This window comes from Chelonia mydas, chromosome 8 (genome assembly GCF_015237465.2).
Source record: "Chelonia mydas isolate rCheMyd1 chromosome 8, rCheMyd1.pri.v2, whole genome shotgun sequence".
Lineage (NCBI taxonomy): Eukaryota > Metazoa > Chordata > Testudines > Cheloniidae > Chelonia > Chelonia mydas.
The window spans coordinates 101826149-101841487 of record NC_057854.1 but is presented as its reverse complement, the minus strand read 5'-3'; the positions used below and the strand labels follow the sequence as shown (position 1 = coordinate 101841487).

The following is a 15339-nucleotide window of genomic DNA, read 5'->3' as shown; positions in this document are numbered from 1 at the left end:
ATGGCAGTCCAGTTGCTTAAACCAAACGTTTCCCTGATGGTCACTTACTGTGCTGTTCCTCCTTTTCTGGATGCTGACTTGAGACCCAGGGTCTCATTTGCAGAAGTGCTGTGCTCACAGTTGCAACTGCAGTCTGTGCTTTGAACATATGAAATGCTATATAATGCTAAGTGCTCTGAAAAATTAGCTCATCTGTGCCTCAGTTTGGCCAGTCATAATGAGTGGATACCTTTAACCTTAATTACTCTGTGCCTCAGTCCTTCATCTGTAGAATGGGGATAATAACCCCCCATGTCTCCCAGGAGTGGTTTGTGACCCACTCAATTATTATAGTGATGGGCACTATAGAGAAGCCCAGGAGGAAATGAATAATGAATAAGAATAATAAGACATGAATGAATAATAATAATGAGTAAGACAGGCCTGGGACCATACATTGAACAAAGAAGATAAAATAAAATACTGAACACCTGCTCACTACATGAGCACCATCCATTCTGTACGCGGAATGAGGCAGGGTCCTGTGGGGAAAATAGTATGTCATCATGTAACTAGACCAGTAGTTCTCAACCTGTGGCCCATGGGCTGCTTGCGGCCCAATCAGCACATAGCTGCAGCCCATGTGACAGCCTCAGGGCCATACAGGTAGCGTGTATGTTGTGTGGATGTGGCCCACATAACAGAAGCTGCATATGCGGCCCGCGATGGTAAAGAGATTGAGAACTACTGAATTAGACGGTACAATCATAATGCATACACACAAGAGGGCTGAAAGGCTACACAAGCATTTCCTAATTTTTGAGTTCTTGACTTTGCAATGTTAATTAAATTCTTCTAATGTAATTTTTGTGCCTCCCTCTGCCCCACAGCATCTGCTTCCAGCCTGTGTCAGAAGACAGGATACTGGGCTAGATGGACCACAGGTCTGACCCAATATGGCCGTCCTTCTGTAAATAGCATAAAGCCTAGATCAGCTGTTGCAGCCTTTAAGGTTGACCGTTCTTGCTGATAATAAAAATAATGAGAGTACTTTCTCAAACCTCCCCTGGTTATTTGCCATATAAACAATTCTATTTAAATGGCTTACTACTTTAAAGCTGTGCTATAGAGTTAGGCTTCATCTAACTTTATTACTGCCGCAACTTGGTTTCAAGAACTGGCTTTCCAACAAAAGAAAAACAGGTAATTCTCAGCATACAGAAGAACGCCAGTGGTTATAAATTTCTGTAAATAAGAACTCAAGCCCTGGGCTTGCTTCTGAAGAAAATTCACTGTTGGACTACATGTAAACATGACTTTGATGTCCTATATTTTGCCTGCGGGGGAATATGCTGTTAGGAATTCCCTGTGGTTCTAATTGACTTTAATTTAAACTGTAGCTGGAAGCACTACAGATTTCTCTGATCAGCGCATTCGTAGCAATAGCTATGAGGGTCCAGATTTTACCACTCCAAAAGCCATCAGCGACTTGGCAGTGCGGCGGGCACGGCACCGGTTGCTCTCTGGGGAATCGGGGGAGAAACGTACCTCGAGACCTGTCAACAAAGTGATTAAATCAGCATCAGCTACAGCCCTCTCCCTCCTGATTCCTTCAGGTAAGAAATAAACCACATTTAGATATTGTAAAAATGTGAATGCCTTGAACAAAAGACGTGCAGACAGGACCTCTGTTTTTCTGCTCCTGCCAATAAAGATATTGTTCCTGAAGGAAGAGGAATTGGGACTCCTGTGTATTTGCCACTTACATGGAAAATGAGTGTTATTTTGCTGAAGACAGAGATGTACTTGTGATCTTGTGACTACAGATACCATAAATGACAGCTGTGTCTCATTGTCTCGATAACCGCTTCTTTTGTTTAAATTGGCTCCAAGAACTTTGGCTGGTCTCTAGACAAGGATGCAGCAAGAATATCTATTAAAATTACAGACAAAACAAGTTTAACCCTTTTGCTGCTACTTCTCTGCACCTGATATCCCTAACATTTTGTTGAAATCATGCATATCTGGTGCATTCAGTTTCCAGGAATGTTCATTTAAGTAAGTTAGTACCAAACGGTGTGTATATAGAGATATGGATATATCTTTATAATTTTTGGCACCAGATTGTGGCATTTGTTAGAAGCCTCTGTCAAACAGGGTAGAAAGGGCCATGGTTCAGCGGACGTCTCTGTCTGGGAGGAATTCTTGCTTTGTGCCCACTACCTCCCACCTCCCCTTTGTAGAGCTCAAGGCCTTACTGGAAGTCCCAGGGACTCACTTGTTCCTGTCTAATAAGAGACCAGGAACGCCCCTGCAATTTGCAGCCAGTGTGCCAGACCAGCACAATATCCTGAGAGAGCAATACCAGCTATAATGTCTCTGTTGGAACCCAGGAGGCAGATAGAAGATTGCTATTTGGCTCCATTGTGGTGACTTGCATTTCATTTCCTGTCGTTTGAGGGTTGGTTGGTTTTCTAACTACCATCTCCCTCATGAAATTCTCTAAAATGCTTATATCCAGCGGAGGCCCCGACAGAACTGTTCTCATCTGTCAGGTAAATACATACTAGATGGCTCAGCAGGTGTTTCTTAATGGTCACTTTGTGGCAGTTTTTCCTAGACGAATACAGGAGTTGTGCATTCGGTTCATATTTTTGTATATGTTTTGTAATGTAAATTATTTTATCAGCTTATCTAAGTATAGTAAGACTATTTTGATACATGTGTTATTGCTAATATTAGTAACAACTGTAATAGTTTTTAGCCAATAGGCCAGTTGAATCACACCCATGTAAGAGGGGAGCTGGGTTTTGCAGCTGCTCATTTGTAATATAATTTTTAAATCATTACAATACTCCTGCATTAGCTACTTCCTACTTGTAAATATTTTGCCCCTTCTGAATTAAAAACCCCACAACTTCCTTGAGCCAGTTGTAGTCCAACCTCATATCAAATTTCATTTTTAAAACCCAGGTTGGTTTTGAGTTACATTGGGCAGAAAAAGTGACCCACACTATGTTTACTATTTATTTGAACAGTGTATTCTCTAATTTAGAAACTGCTATCCCCTATATATAAAAGCATGTATCTATATAAAATATTGTAAAAGAAATCTTTGGTAGACTGAAACTGTATACTCCAGGATTCTCCCTGGAGCAAATATTTATGGCTGAGTAATGAAATCCCTGAAAATAGCTTTTCAAAATGGACACATTGACCCAGCTGTAATTCTAGATGACAAACAACAATGCTGTACTAAGTACATAATAAGTACTCGCTTTTTTGAAAACAGCACTGATTTTGACCTTTCAGAGCACTTATTAATTAAAAAGACTGCAGGAAATGAACCTTGATACATTTGATACTAAAGGAATTTTTAATGCCGCTTTCACTAGCTTTATAAAAACATAAGGAAGATTTCATTTCCTATTAGAATTTTAACAGGAGTTATATTTCTCTTTGAAGGTCAGGCTTTCTAATTTGCACTCCTTTGTATCATCACTGTAGATCACCACACTTGCTCCCCATTGGCTAGTCCAATGTCACCTCATTCTCTGTCCTCCAACCCATCTTCAAGGGACTCCTCACCAAGCCGAGACTTTTCTCCTGCTATCACAAACCCAAAACCACCAATCATAATCCATCGGGCTGGAAAGAAATACGGCTTTACCCTTCGTGCTATTCGAGTCTACATGGGGGATAGTGACGTCTATGCTGTGCATCACATGGTCTGGGTAAGTCACTGTTTTTCTAATAAGAATGCTCTTAGGGGCTGGGAATTCTTTCTATCCAGATTGCAGGTTTAATCTATAAACTGTCCTTTGCTGCCATGTATCCCCTCTCCTAATTCAGACCCAAAGGAGTCTTTTGACAGACAAAATCTTTTAAAAACCCCTGGGGTTTTTAATCAGGAACAGTCCAACCCCATCACAAAAATCACAACAGCTTTTTCCTTTTTCCACCCCTGGTAACGTAGGTCTGTCTCCTTTTACCAGAAGTGCATATATTAAAGCATGTGTCTTTGTGCAACTCCTCTTGCTCTCTATTGGGATTGTCACACGAGGGTCAATTACAGCTAATTCATCCTGAGCTGTGTAAGCAGTGATAGTTTGCTTCAGATCAACCCAGTCTGCTGGAATTTTCAAGACAGTCACTGGGAGTTGATTACATGCCTTAAACCATCTGTGCCTTTACACTGATTGTCCAGCGATTTGGCATTCAGTTTAGCTGTGTTATGCCAAGTGATCTTACTGTCTACTTCTCCATATCTCTCTTCTTTCCCCTTACAAATATATGATCTGTGTGATCTTTCTTTGGCAATGACTGTTAACCATAATCATATTCCCCAAAATGGTGTATATTATTTAAAATGTACTGTTTTAGAATTATAAGAGAGGGAGGAGGGCAATGGTTTCTTAATATCCTTCTATATCAGTGTTTTGGAGACCTCATTAGGAAAGCCAGTCTTTGTATGTGGTGATCATTATTTTTCTACTTAATGAGCAGCATAAAACAATCTGGAACTGGATTTTTCTCATAGTAGCTTCCCTTGAAAAATTCTGTATTTATTAGCACTGTGGCTTGCAACCTCTTCAGTCCACGTTGAAGAGAAAGCTGCTGCAACAAGTTACGCCTCACCTTAAGGTTGCAGGCCACTATTTTAAGGTGGGGATGGCAACATCACCAATGGGGGAAAAACCTTATGGGATGATTAGGGCGTCACGGTTTAGAGAAAGTACTGTGCTAAAGGATGGGAGGTGGGAAAATAATTTGTTTGGAGTCAGATGCATGATATGTACAATCTCGATGCCTGGAAACTCGGCTGACAGGAGAATGAGGCTACAAGACTTTTTAGCCAGCTTCCAAGATTTGTGCTCCAGGATGTTTAATTCTGAAGCTCAGTGGGCTTAATTTTCTTTATATTTATACGGATATCAAGAATATTCAGAGTGATAATTAATGATGATCAAAAATTTGCAAGGACACTTAACCTCATGGTTCAAGGCTTAAGTCAATTTCTAACTCTTAGAGATCAGGATGAGACCTGTGGGGTGCAGATTATCCCATATCTACTATTGTGAGGTTCTTACGCCTTCCTATGAAGCATCTAGTATTGGTCACTGTTAAAGATAGGATCCTGGATTGGATGGACGTCGGGTCTGGTCCAGTCTCGCTATTCCCGTGTTCCTGTGTATTTTCAAGTAAGTCATTTCCCTGTCATTGGCAGCATGTGGAAGAAGGAGGTCCTGCTAATGAAGCAGGTCTGCGGGAAGGTGATCTGATAACCCATGTCAATGGAGAGTCTGTCCATGGACTGGTGCATACTGAAGTGGTGGAACTGATCCTGAAGGTAGGGCCGGAACATGCTTGTATTACAGAATGTGGACAGTATATACCTAAAAGCTGATTTAAAACACAGTTAGTATCTGATTGTCAGAGGATCATTTTAAATGTAAGTTAAATACCTGGCTCCTAACATTAGCCTTGCAAAAATTCTTTGCTTTAATCCCATTGCCAGGTAGAAATTATTAGTCTCTCCCGAAGTCTCCAAAATTGTCTTGTTCCACTTTAAACTGACATTCCATTGATGTTTGTGGAAAGTAAGGGCCTATCAGGTATATTTGGCACCAGAAGAGATGCTCATTTGTTTGACTTTGATGATGAATTTGGAAGCAGTCAACAGGTTAATATGGTGTCACTATAATAATCCCCTCGTATCATTTTAAGAAATACCCTCACATTTTTCCCATTAATGTGGTTTTGCTTTAGGCTGTTAATGTTATTAGCTCTTAATACTGTTTTTAAAAGAGGCTTTGTAATAGCTGGTCTTGAAAGTATTTAGCTAAATGACTTGTATTTTGATACCTCCTTGTTTGCTGAGTACGTTTATGGAAATAAAACGAACCCTTTAACAGTTCCAAGAGACAGGCCGTTGGTGGGGTTTGCACACATGGAAGAAATAAGGGATTTTTCTTATACGAGTCGAGGGGACCAGGCTAGTGCTTTTAGACACAGTCAGTGTAGATTCATGCTGATGGATGCCTGATGCATTTCAGTGTATCTGTCAATCTATCAGCATGAAGAAAGGGTCAGACACATAAGTAGGGAACAGGTTTGGGTGCCAAAGAATGCTGCTTTGTCTGAATTTCTAGAAGGAAGATGATTGTTGTAGTTCTCATTGGTAGTATGTATTGGCACCATCACCATGATATCTTGGTGTCTTACAAGGCGTAAGTTGAGGCATTCAGGATCTCAGTAAGAGAGGTCAAAGCCCATGCACCTTCTACTCTGTACAGCTGTACCAGTTAGCTAGGAAACCAAGATTTAATCTGTTGTGAAAGCCTGACGAAAGAGGTCCATCTTACTGCTCTAGATGAAGACTCAAAGAGGGAAAGGGGATTAGTCAAAGGAGTAAAACATGTCAGCCTGTGATTAATTAGCAATCCACTTGCTCAACACCTAGAACTGCCAAAAGCAATCTTATTCTATACAACTGCCATCTCTTGTATCCGACAGAGTGGAAATAAGGTATCTATCTCTACTTCCCCATTTGAGAACACATCAATCAAAGTTGGGCCAGCTCGGAAGCCCAGCTACAAATCTAAGATGGCTCGAAGGAACAAGAAAAGCAAAACTAAAGATGGGCAGGAAAGGTGAGCTTGATATTTTTTTTTTTTTTTAAACTTTGAAAATTAAATGCTCCCGAGGTAGGTAGACCTTGTCAAAGCAATTTCCATACAATAAGTTTGTGTCAGCACACATTGTTATTTACATCACGCCTCTAAACTGAGTGAGAGAGATGTGCCTGTAAGAGTAAATAAATCTTTTGGTTTGACAAATGAGTAACTTTTAATTCATCTTCCCAGTAAGAAGAAGAGTTCTTTGTTCAGGAAGATCACAAAGCAGGCGTCATTGTTGCACACTAGCCGCAGTTTATCTTCACTTAACCGCTCTCTGTCTTCTGGAGAAAGTGTTCCTGGTTCTCCAACCCACAACCTGTCCCCTCGGTCACCTACGCAGAGCTACAGATCTACTCCCGAGTCTGTACATTCAGGTAAAAGAACTGTTTATAGGGAGGATTTTAATTTTTAATGGCTTCATTTTTAAAGCAAAATATAAAACAGCCACCAACCAAATATTGAGTTTACATTTATTTGAACTTCAAAGCAGTAATTTCTGTGTACGTCTGTCTTTGCTGTGGGTAGATAAAAGTTTAATCATGAAAAAGGTCAGTCTTTGTTCATTATGTACATGGGTGGCTCTTTTAGCAGTGCAGATGTGTGGTGCAAGTTATGATCTTTCCACAGTATTTTGCCTTTTTTTATACTAATACATAAGAGAAAAATAGTTGAAATGTGGAAAAAATCATAGCTGAAAATTTGGCCAGTAGACAGAGAATTTTAAGAAACTTGCATCCTGACAATAACAACAATAAAATGCATGATTTTATGTACATATGGCTTAATACGGTAGTAACAGAATGTTTTCTCACTGAGTTTCTGGGAAATACCCTGTAGTATTTTCTGATACTGATTATGTGACAATCCCATAGTAGCTCTACTGGGAACAATGGTATGCCACCTTGTAATATCTTTACTATAATACCTTGGGGTAATGTGACAAACAGCTCTTCTTACCATTGTACAAGCATAGCATGAATGTTTTAAATTATAAAATAGTAAAAAAAAATTTCCTTTTCTTTTTTCTTTTCTCTTTTTTTTTTGAAGTTGGTGGAAATTCTTCCCAGAGCAGCTCCCCCAGTTCCAGTGTTCCCAACTCTCCAGCCAGCTCTGGACACATCCGACCCAGTTCTTTACATGGACTAGCCCCAAAGCTTCAACGCCAATATAGATCTCCGAGGCGTAAATCTGCGGGAAACATCCCTCTCTCACCACTAGCTCACACTCCCTCACCAACCCCACAGTCCACATCGCCACAGCGTTCACCTTCTCCTTTGCCAGGGCATTCAGTAGGCAGCTCCAGTATTATTCAGTCCTTTCCTGTAAAATTACATTCTTCCCCACCTCTGGTAAGACAGATCTCCAGACCCAAAAGCGCTGAGCCACCCAGGTCTCCTTTGCTGAAGAGAGTCCAGTCAGCTGAGAAACTGGCTGCCTCACTGTCTTCTGAAAAGAAGCTGGCTTCCTCTCGCAAACATAGCTTGGATATCTGCCATTCTGAATTTAAGAAGGAGATGCTACAAAGGGATCCTAGTCTCCAAAGTTTACAGGAGTCTGTGAATGAAGCAACAGGAGGTAAAGTTGGGCTAGCGGAAAAAGGGACACTGCAAAAGCCATCTTCCAGGAAGCTAGGTGCTATTCGACAAGACAGAGTAGAGAGGAGAGAGTCGCTACAAAAGCAGGAGGCCATTAGGGAAGTAGATTCCTCTGAAGATGAAACAGATGATGGTTCAGAGGATAGTCAAGATGGGAGAAGATTGGAAAGGCAACCCTTCAGAGGAGAACAGGGCTCCAACTCTTCTAATGATGATAAGTTTTCTTCTAAACGGGAAAGCAAAGACTATGTGGAGGATGATGCTTTTCTAACTGATGATCCAAAAGGTACAGCAGACTTGCAGAAGGTAACAAAGCAGCCACCTAAGGCTGTCTCAGAGGCACTGCAAATTAGCATACCCCAGTCACAGTCAGAGATGCTCACCAGAACATCTCCAGGAGAATCTGGCAAATATGAAAAGCCACTGCCAGGGTCAGGAACAACAGCAAAAGAGCATAAATTGCCAGAAAACAAAACCTTTGAGCACATTAGTCAAGAAGATGCCTCTTATGAGAGCATCAAATACACTGTGGGGAAAAGTATAGATTGCATAGAAGATACAAAGTGCCCACCTGTGGGAATCCTTCAGTTTGAGCAGATCGACTCTTCAGGGGTGTCACATGGTAAAGATGCTCCAAAGGAGTCTGTGTTAACAGAAATCAGTCAAAAAAACCAACGTTCACTAGCACTTACTACTTGTTGCACAGTGGGTATAAATTCTCCTCTATCAATAAGCCAAACAGACTGCAGAGAAACAGATCACAAACAAGAACTTCAATCTACAGAACAGCGCAACAGATTTCAACATCTGGCAAATGTAAATGAAACATCTCCAAAAAGTCCTACTGCTGAAAAACAGCAAACCTCATGCCACGCAGAGGGCTCTTCACAAGGCAAGAATCAATTAAATGCTAGGAAAATTAGCACAAGTAATGCAACAGGTGCTGCACCCTCAACTCCCCATGGTGAAATGGCCCTTTCAGTGTCTCAGTTAGAAACTGTAGCTCAAAGTGTGTTGGGCCCAGCGAAGCTTGACGTGTTGGGTACTAGAAAGCTGGAAACTGATAAAGAGTTCCCCCAAATGGACCTGTCCTGTAAGAGAGATTCAAAACAAAGAAGGCAGGAAACGTTAAAGGTGGGATTAGGTCAAGAAAGAGCAAAACCTCTTAGCACAGACAATCTTACTAAAACCTGTGCACCCTACACAGAGTCAATAAGTCCAGCAAAGTCTTGGGAGCCAGCATGTTCTCTGACAGCAAAAAAAGAGCCAGGTTTTGGCAGTTCTAAAGCACTTGAAGCCTTGGGGGATAACAGGAAAACTTCTCCATCAAAAGATCTACCCCATGCCCCTGGAAGAGAGATTCTTAAGGCACCTCCTCTGCCAGATGGCAGTCTGAAGCTCTGTAAAGAGGAAACTCTGATGCAGGAAAAAAGCAAAGAGGCTGGAGGTCAATTAAAAATACAAGACTTTCCGTTGTCACATGAAAATGTTATAAAGAAAACATAGCAGGGTCCCTGGAATACGTGCACTGGAGAATTCTACCTTCAGAAATAGACTGCATGTTTGAATTTTGTAATATACACTAATACGAAATAGAACTGTGTACATCTATTTTTGGGAGGGTTGTTTTTTCATACTGCTCTTTGCATTTTTTTTCATCCTTGCAATTCTATTTTTGTACACGGTGTGCTTGCCATTTGAGGTCTCTTTGGAACAGGGTATCTTTAAAGCAGAGCTATAAAATAGTTTGACTTTTTTTTCTTTATTTTGCCCTGAATTTGGGGTGTGCTGTGCATTTCCCTCCAGTTTTGCATTTATTTCAGATCCCAAAGACTTTTGTGTGCAAAATAGGCAGCTGACATTAAAATCTCTCACTTTTTCAACTTTCTCTTTCAAATTGCATTCATTGTTTCCCAAATTTTCAGATATTTATAAGCCAGTTTTCCCTATGGCAAGGAGAAAAAAAAACTACCTTGTTAATAGGTTATCCTGCAAATTCAAGCCCTCTTCAGTGCAACCCAGATCCTCTTTTTCTCTGTCACTTTACATATCCTCCAGTCCTACACATATCTTAGAGTTCATTGCCTCTGTGTGGTCAGTCTGGGGTGCAGGGAACAGTCCTATATATTTTTTTAAACATTATTTTTTAAAAACCTGTTTCTCAAATGAAAGCTCAAAGAAGCAAGTCTCCAATCTGTAGCATGTTTTTCCGGGATGGTTTATTTTTACTTTGTTTTACAGGACGCACGGCACCTCTCTCCTCCATTTTTTAACATTTTAATTGAGTTTTCTCCCTCCCTTTGCTGCCTGCCTTTCTAGTCCGCATTGAAACAGAACAAATAGGGACACCACATGGAGGGACATGGTTGTTTTTAAAATAATAATGCTGATAATTGTAGCACTCTCAAGTACGTCCCAAGTAATGTTAACTTCATGGCATATGGGCATTGGAGACCTCTCCCTCTTAGGATGGATCCAAATAGTTCATCTCGGGGAGCTTAAGTGTTCCTGCCAGTTCTGAAACAGAGCTTGAGAAACGCAGCAAGGGTTCTGAATTTGCCTTTCTTCTCAGAGAGTGCTATGAAGTGTTGTTACCTTTGACTCATCAAGTTACGTGGATGAGCTGCAAACAGACTTCAAAACAACACACACGGTATTTCAAGATTTTACTTTTGGTAGCTAGACCATGTCCACTGCTCAGTTCACCCAGTTCCATTAAGAATTACTATTATCTCCTGGGTTCTAGCATTTCTTTGCTTTAAATGTGACCAGTTCTGAATAACATTATTTTTGGGGATGATGAGATCTGTAATAAAACGCTGATAAATACGTAGTATAACATATCTCTGGCATTGTAAGCCATTTCCTTACTCTAGCCAATTAAAGCCTACTGTCAAAGAATGCTACTGTCATTCATCATAGAATACTCTTGGCTTTCACTCCAGCCTTGTCTGAGTATATCTGTGTGTGGATAGCCTACAATATCTAGTTACCCAATTCATTGGTGTACTTTGATAGGAACATTTCTGAATGGTGACTGTACTTGCAGCAGTACACCAGACAAAGAGTCGCATCTATTGGTCCAATCTCATTCTACCGCTTTTTTCCATTATGAAAACCTCTTTTGCACTTTGAATTTCTGCTTATTTTCCCTAAATGTATCTTTTGTATAGGAATACAGTTTTCCCATCTCTCTTTCAACCTGATTTAATTCGTGACGCACCAATTCCAAGAATCTCTGAATTTCTTGTCCTGCCTTTTTCTCTGTAATCATTTTTTTTCATTCTATAACTGATTTTGGATGCTGCGATTTTATTTTTGGACCAACTTTTGTTTTGGAGTTCTTTTTTATATTCATGGAACTGTTCACTCTGTGTGCGTGTGTGCATGTGTGCGTGTGTGTGTGTGTGTGCGCACGCACGCGTGCATTTACTGTAATGCTGTTAAGAATGCACAGGCTTCTTAATGCACTAAGAGAAGCATCAACACTCCCAAGCAATTCATAAATAGCTCCAAGAGTGACTGTTAAAGATAGACTTACTGTGTCTTTGATACTTGCACTGGAATGCATGAGCTAGTCAAATGCACATGGGTTTGCAATTGTAAATCACGACCTTTGTACTGCCAAGTCAGAGTCTTTCATTTACCAACCTCTTGAAGCACTCTTTATTTTGATAAGCGTGTCATCCTGTGTTGATTTCAAGACAATAGTGAGTGCAGGTTTTGCTGCTGCTAACTGATCTGACTGGTTTTCTTCCCAGTGGGTCGATCCATTAAGAAGTTTTCAAGAAGAAAGGTCCAGTTGGCAGTACAGACTAATATAAAATGTGCATAGTCAGAAACTAACCCTCTAAGAAATGCCCGATAATTTTTGGAAAATCTATTACATTTAATTACTTATATGAACTTGTACCATGGAGATAGCCTTGTAATGGGAGTGCTATGTAATGTCTGGCTTGGGTTATAAGAATTATATACAAAGCACACCTAGATCTCATGTGAGGTAATTTATATTAAGATATAACCCAAATGGTCTTTGTTTGAACATATAAAATAAGCAGTGAACCATCCCTCTCCCATGGCACTCATCAATTGGGTGGATGACAAATTGCCCATAAAAAATAATGCAATATAATTTGTGAGAGAATAAACAGCACTGTGTCTAAATGGTCTGTCAATTCTAGCCTACTAAGAGCGTTGTGACCCTTTACTCAGATATGGAGGGGTCACAGCTACTTGTCTGGGAGGTTACCAGGGAAGCTCCCAGAAAGAAGGCATAGCACATTACAACAGTCTGCAGAGTACTACTCCTTTAGCAGCTTGCCTCTCCTGCCTTTGAAAATAGGACTTGTTACAGTGAATTTCAGTTTTATCAGTCCCTAAGTAATCACAGCTGAACAGAGGAGGGTTGTGAAGGGGCCTGACACATTTCAGCTTTTGCAGGATGGCACCAAAGGAGTGTTTGGCCAAAGAAAGTATAAGGTGCATATTTAGCCACCCAGTGTCTGTATAGCAGATGCAAATCAATAGGTTCGATTTTAAAAGTCCACCATTTGAAAGCCCAGGTAGGCTGGTGTTGCCAGGGAAAGGTCCATTACTGGTGCAGCCCCACAGTCCCTATCCCTTGTCAATTAAAACATTGCCCAAGATGCCAAGTACGCACAGTCCCCACTCTGTTAATTGATGTCATTCTGGCACCTTTTAGCAAAGCTTTTGGGAAAAGCTGAGAGAAGATTTCCATGGAAAATTGTGACGATGAACCAGATACATGCCAAGATTTATCACTGTCTGGCTGAAAAACAAAATAGTAACTTAAAGAAATAGTTTTCTGACTCAATCTTAGAGATGGGAGAGATGAGACATTGGAAATTAATATCTGTGTGCATGGGTGGGGTGTGTGTGTATGTTAGTATGGCTTTTCAAAGTGCAAGCTGAGTGTCATTCTGGAGATACAAAACATCCTACAGACTGAGTCTGGTCACCACAATGAACACTGAATTGGAGAAGGGGAGGTAAAACGTGTGTGTGTGTGTGTGAGTGAGTGATAGAGAGAGAGAGAGAGACATAACCATCTAAGCATGTTACTTTCCTGAGGTTTTTTTCATTTTGTTTGTGGGTTTGGGTGCGAGTTGTTTTGTTTTTCTTTTAGTCATTTTGCTTTTGGAATTTGCCATATATAATTTGTTCCCACCCTTGTCATCCTTTTTTATCTCTATACCCAGCTGATGCATTCCTGCAGAATGCTTCATTTCAGTGTTATTTTCCCTCTTGCCTTTTAACTGTAGCATCTAAGAAAAATGAATGATATTTATTGTAAATATTAGACTGTAGCATTGTAATCACCACTCCTGGGGTTGAATGCCAGAGGCTTTTAACATCCAGTATCCTAAAGAATGCTTGTTGGGGGATGGGCAAAAGGCGTGACCTGTGGTCTTGACATCCACACTGCATTAAGGTGTGATTTAGATTTTTTTCTTCCTGCACAGGGAGGATAAAGTCTTTTCTCTGGTTTTCTCTTACTGGATGTGAAGGATAATGCTGTACTTCTAGTAGAAGATTTTGACAGACATGTGTGTTTACGTTGTGTTCAATTATCATATCCAGGCGGCTGTCAGTGTGTCTTTGAAGCTGGGCTCTGGTGTCAAGCTGTGTTACTCAGCACTTGGCTAGATAAGAGGAAGATGTGGAATTTAAGTGTTTTTAGAAACTTGAACAATTGCCACATAATAGCGGTGCAATAATTTTTATTCATGTTGTACCTGCATGTTGATGTTTAAATCCTCCTCTGAAATAAATTTTTTACATAAATACAAACTCTTGTTTTTCCTGATTTTCTGTCTCCTATTTTAAATCTTCTGCAGAATATGTAGGCAGCATTGCCATGCATTTCATGCTGCCAGCTAAAAAGTCTGTTTAGCTTCACTGTGTGCTTTGAGGCTATTATACTCAAATGAATCCACAGCATATGGAGATGACTGCAAAGTAACAGTAAGCTGGTGACATCAAGGTAAATCCAAAGCTCTCTGCAAGTTCTTCTGATTTTTTTTTTTTTTTTCTGCTTGGATCAGTTGGCTGCATAAGCCAAAAGTTTCCTCCTTTGCACAAAACTTGCCTTCCCTCACTGAGATCCTTGGTTCTTGTCCTAAGTGACTGGTTAGTGTAGAATCCCTTGTGTGGGCTCAGACCATTCCCATCACTGGATCTTATAAAGAGACACACAAGGAAGGATAAAACTCTTAGTTCAGCTACATAGAAAGCAAAAAGCAACAAAACAAGAAAAGGGATGGGGGAAAGGTAATGTAGCCAAGCATAATGTATTTTAACAAAAAATTAAAAATAAAATCTAGCTCCTCACCATTATGATGGTGGTGCTCCCCACCATAACCTCTGAGCCTTCAAACTCAGAGGAAGCTGGCCGCTTTCTACCATGGCATGCAGTCATGTGTCGGCATTGCCCTCCTGATACGTGCATGGATCAACATTGTGGGACAGAACCAGTCATTGGAACAAATCAAGTAGAACATGCATTATTGCATCTATATTTTATACTGCATATCTGCATATGCATATATACAATGCAATAAATGTTGTGTACAATGTATGCATGTACCTGGATGCGGGTGTCATACAAACAGCTAAAGCATTGGTAGGACACAATGCTGTGCTATGACCCATTGTAACAAGGCAGAGAGGTTAGCATCATGAGCAGAAATTACTTAACCATTCTTTCTGTACTTATTTTATACTTCACTGTCTCTATGGATAAAGTATCACAGTGCGGCACTCTGAATCTTTTTGGCAGTAACTAGTCCTAAAATACTTAACTGCAGTAATTGACCTAGAAATTGTGCACTCCTTCAGTGTAGATAGGCCTTCAGAGGATCTCCCCTACCTTCTTTTCAGAGGGATGGGCATAATTCTAAAATCAGTTTTAACTGAGCTGAGTTCACTGGTCACTTTTGTTTGCTGTCATTAATGAGGTCAATAAGAATAGATTTAAAAAATTTATTAAAGCTAATGTTAAAAAAAATTATATAATACATAGGTTGAGAAAAGAGTGTCTGTACATCTGGGTATAGTGCTTA

The 15339-nt window shown here is 40.3% G+C and overlaps 1 protein-coding gene across 6 annotated transcripts in view; it reads left to right on the top strand.

Annotated features, from left to right (window-relative positions):
* The window catches only part of MAST2 (microtubule associated serine/threonine kinase 2), a 372012-nt gene extending 357944 nt beyond the window's left edge, over positions 1-14068 (top strand). For all 6 annotated transcript variants that reach the window (XM_037907057.2, XM_043521549.1, XM_037907059.2 and 3 more), the window contains 6 exons: positions 1380-1595; positions 3487-3713; positions 5207-5329; positions 6496-6632; positions 6846-7033; positions 7707-14068. In XM_037907057.2, coding sequence (XP_037762985.1) covers positions 1380-1595; positions 3487-3713; positions 5207-5329; positions 6496-6632; positions 6846-7033; positions 7707-9760 — 2945 coding nt within the window. In that variant the 3' untranslated portion in view covers positions 9761-14068. The remainder of the gene's footprint in view (positions 1-1379; positions 1596-3486; positions 3714-5206; positions 5330-6495; positions 6633-6845; positions 7034-7706) is intronic.
* The last annotated feature ends 1271 nt before the right edge of the window (positions 14069-15339 follow it).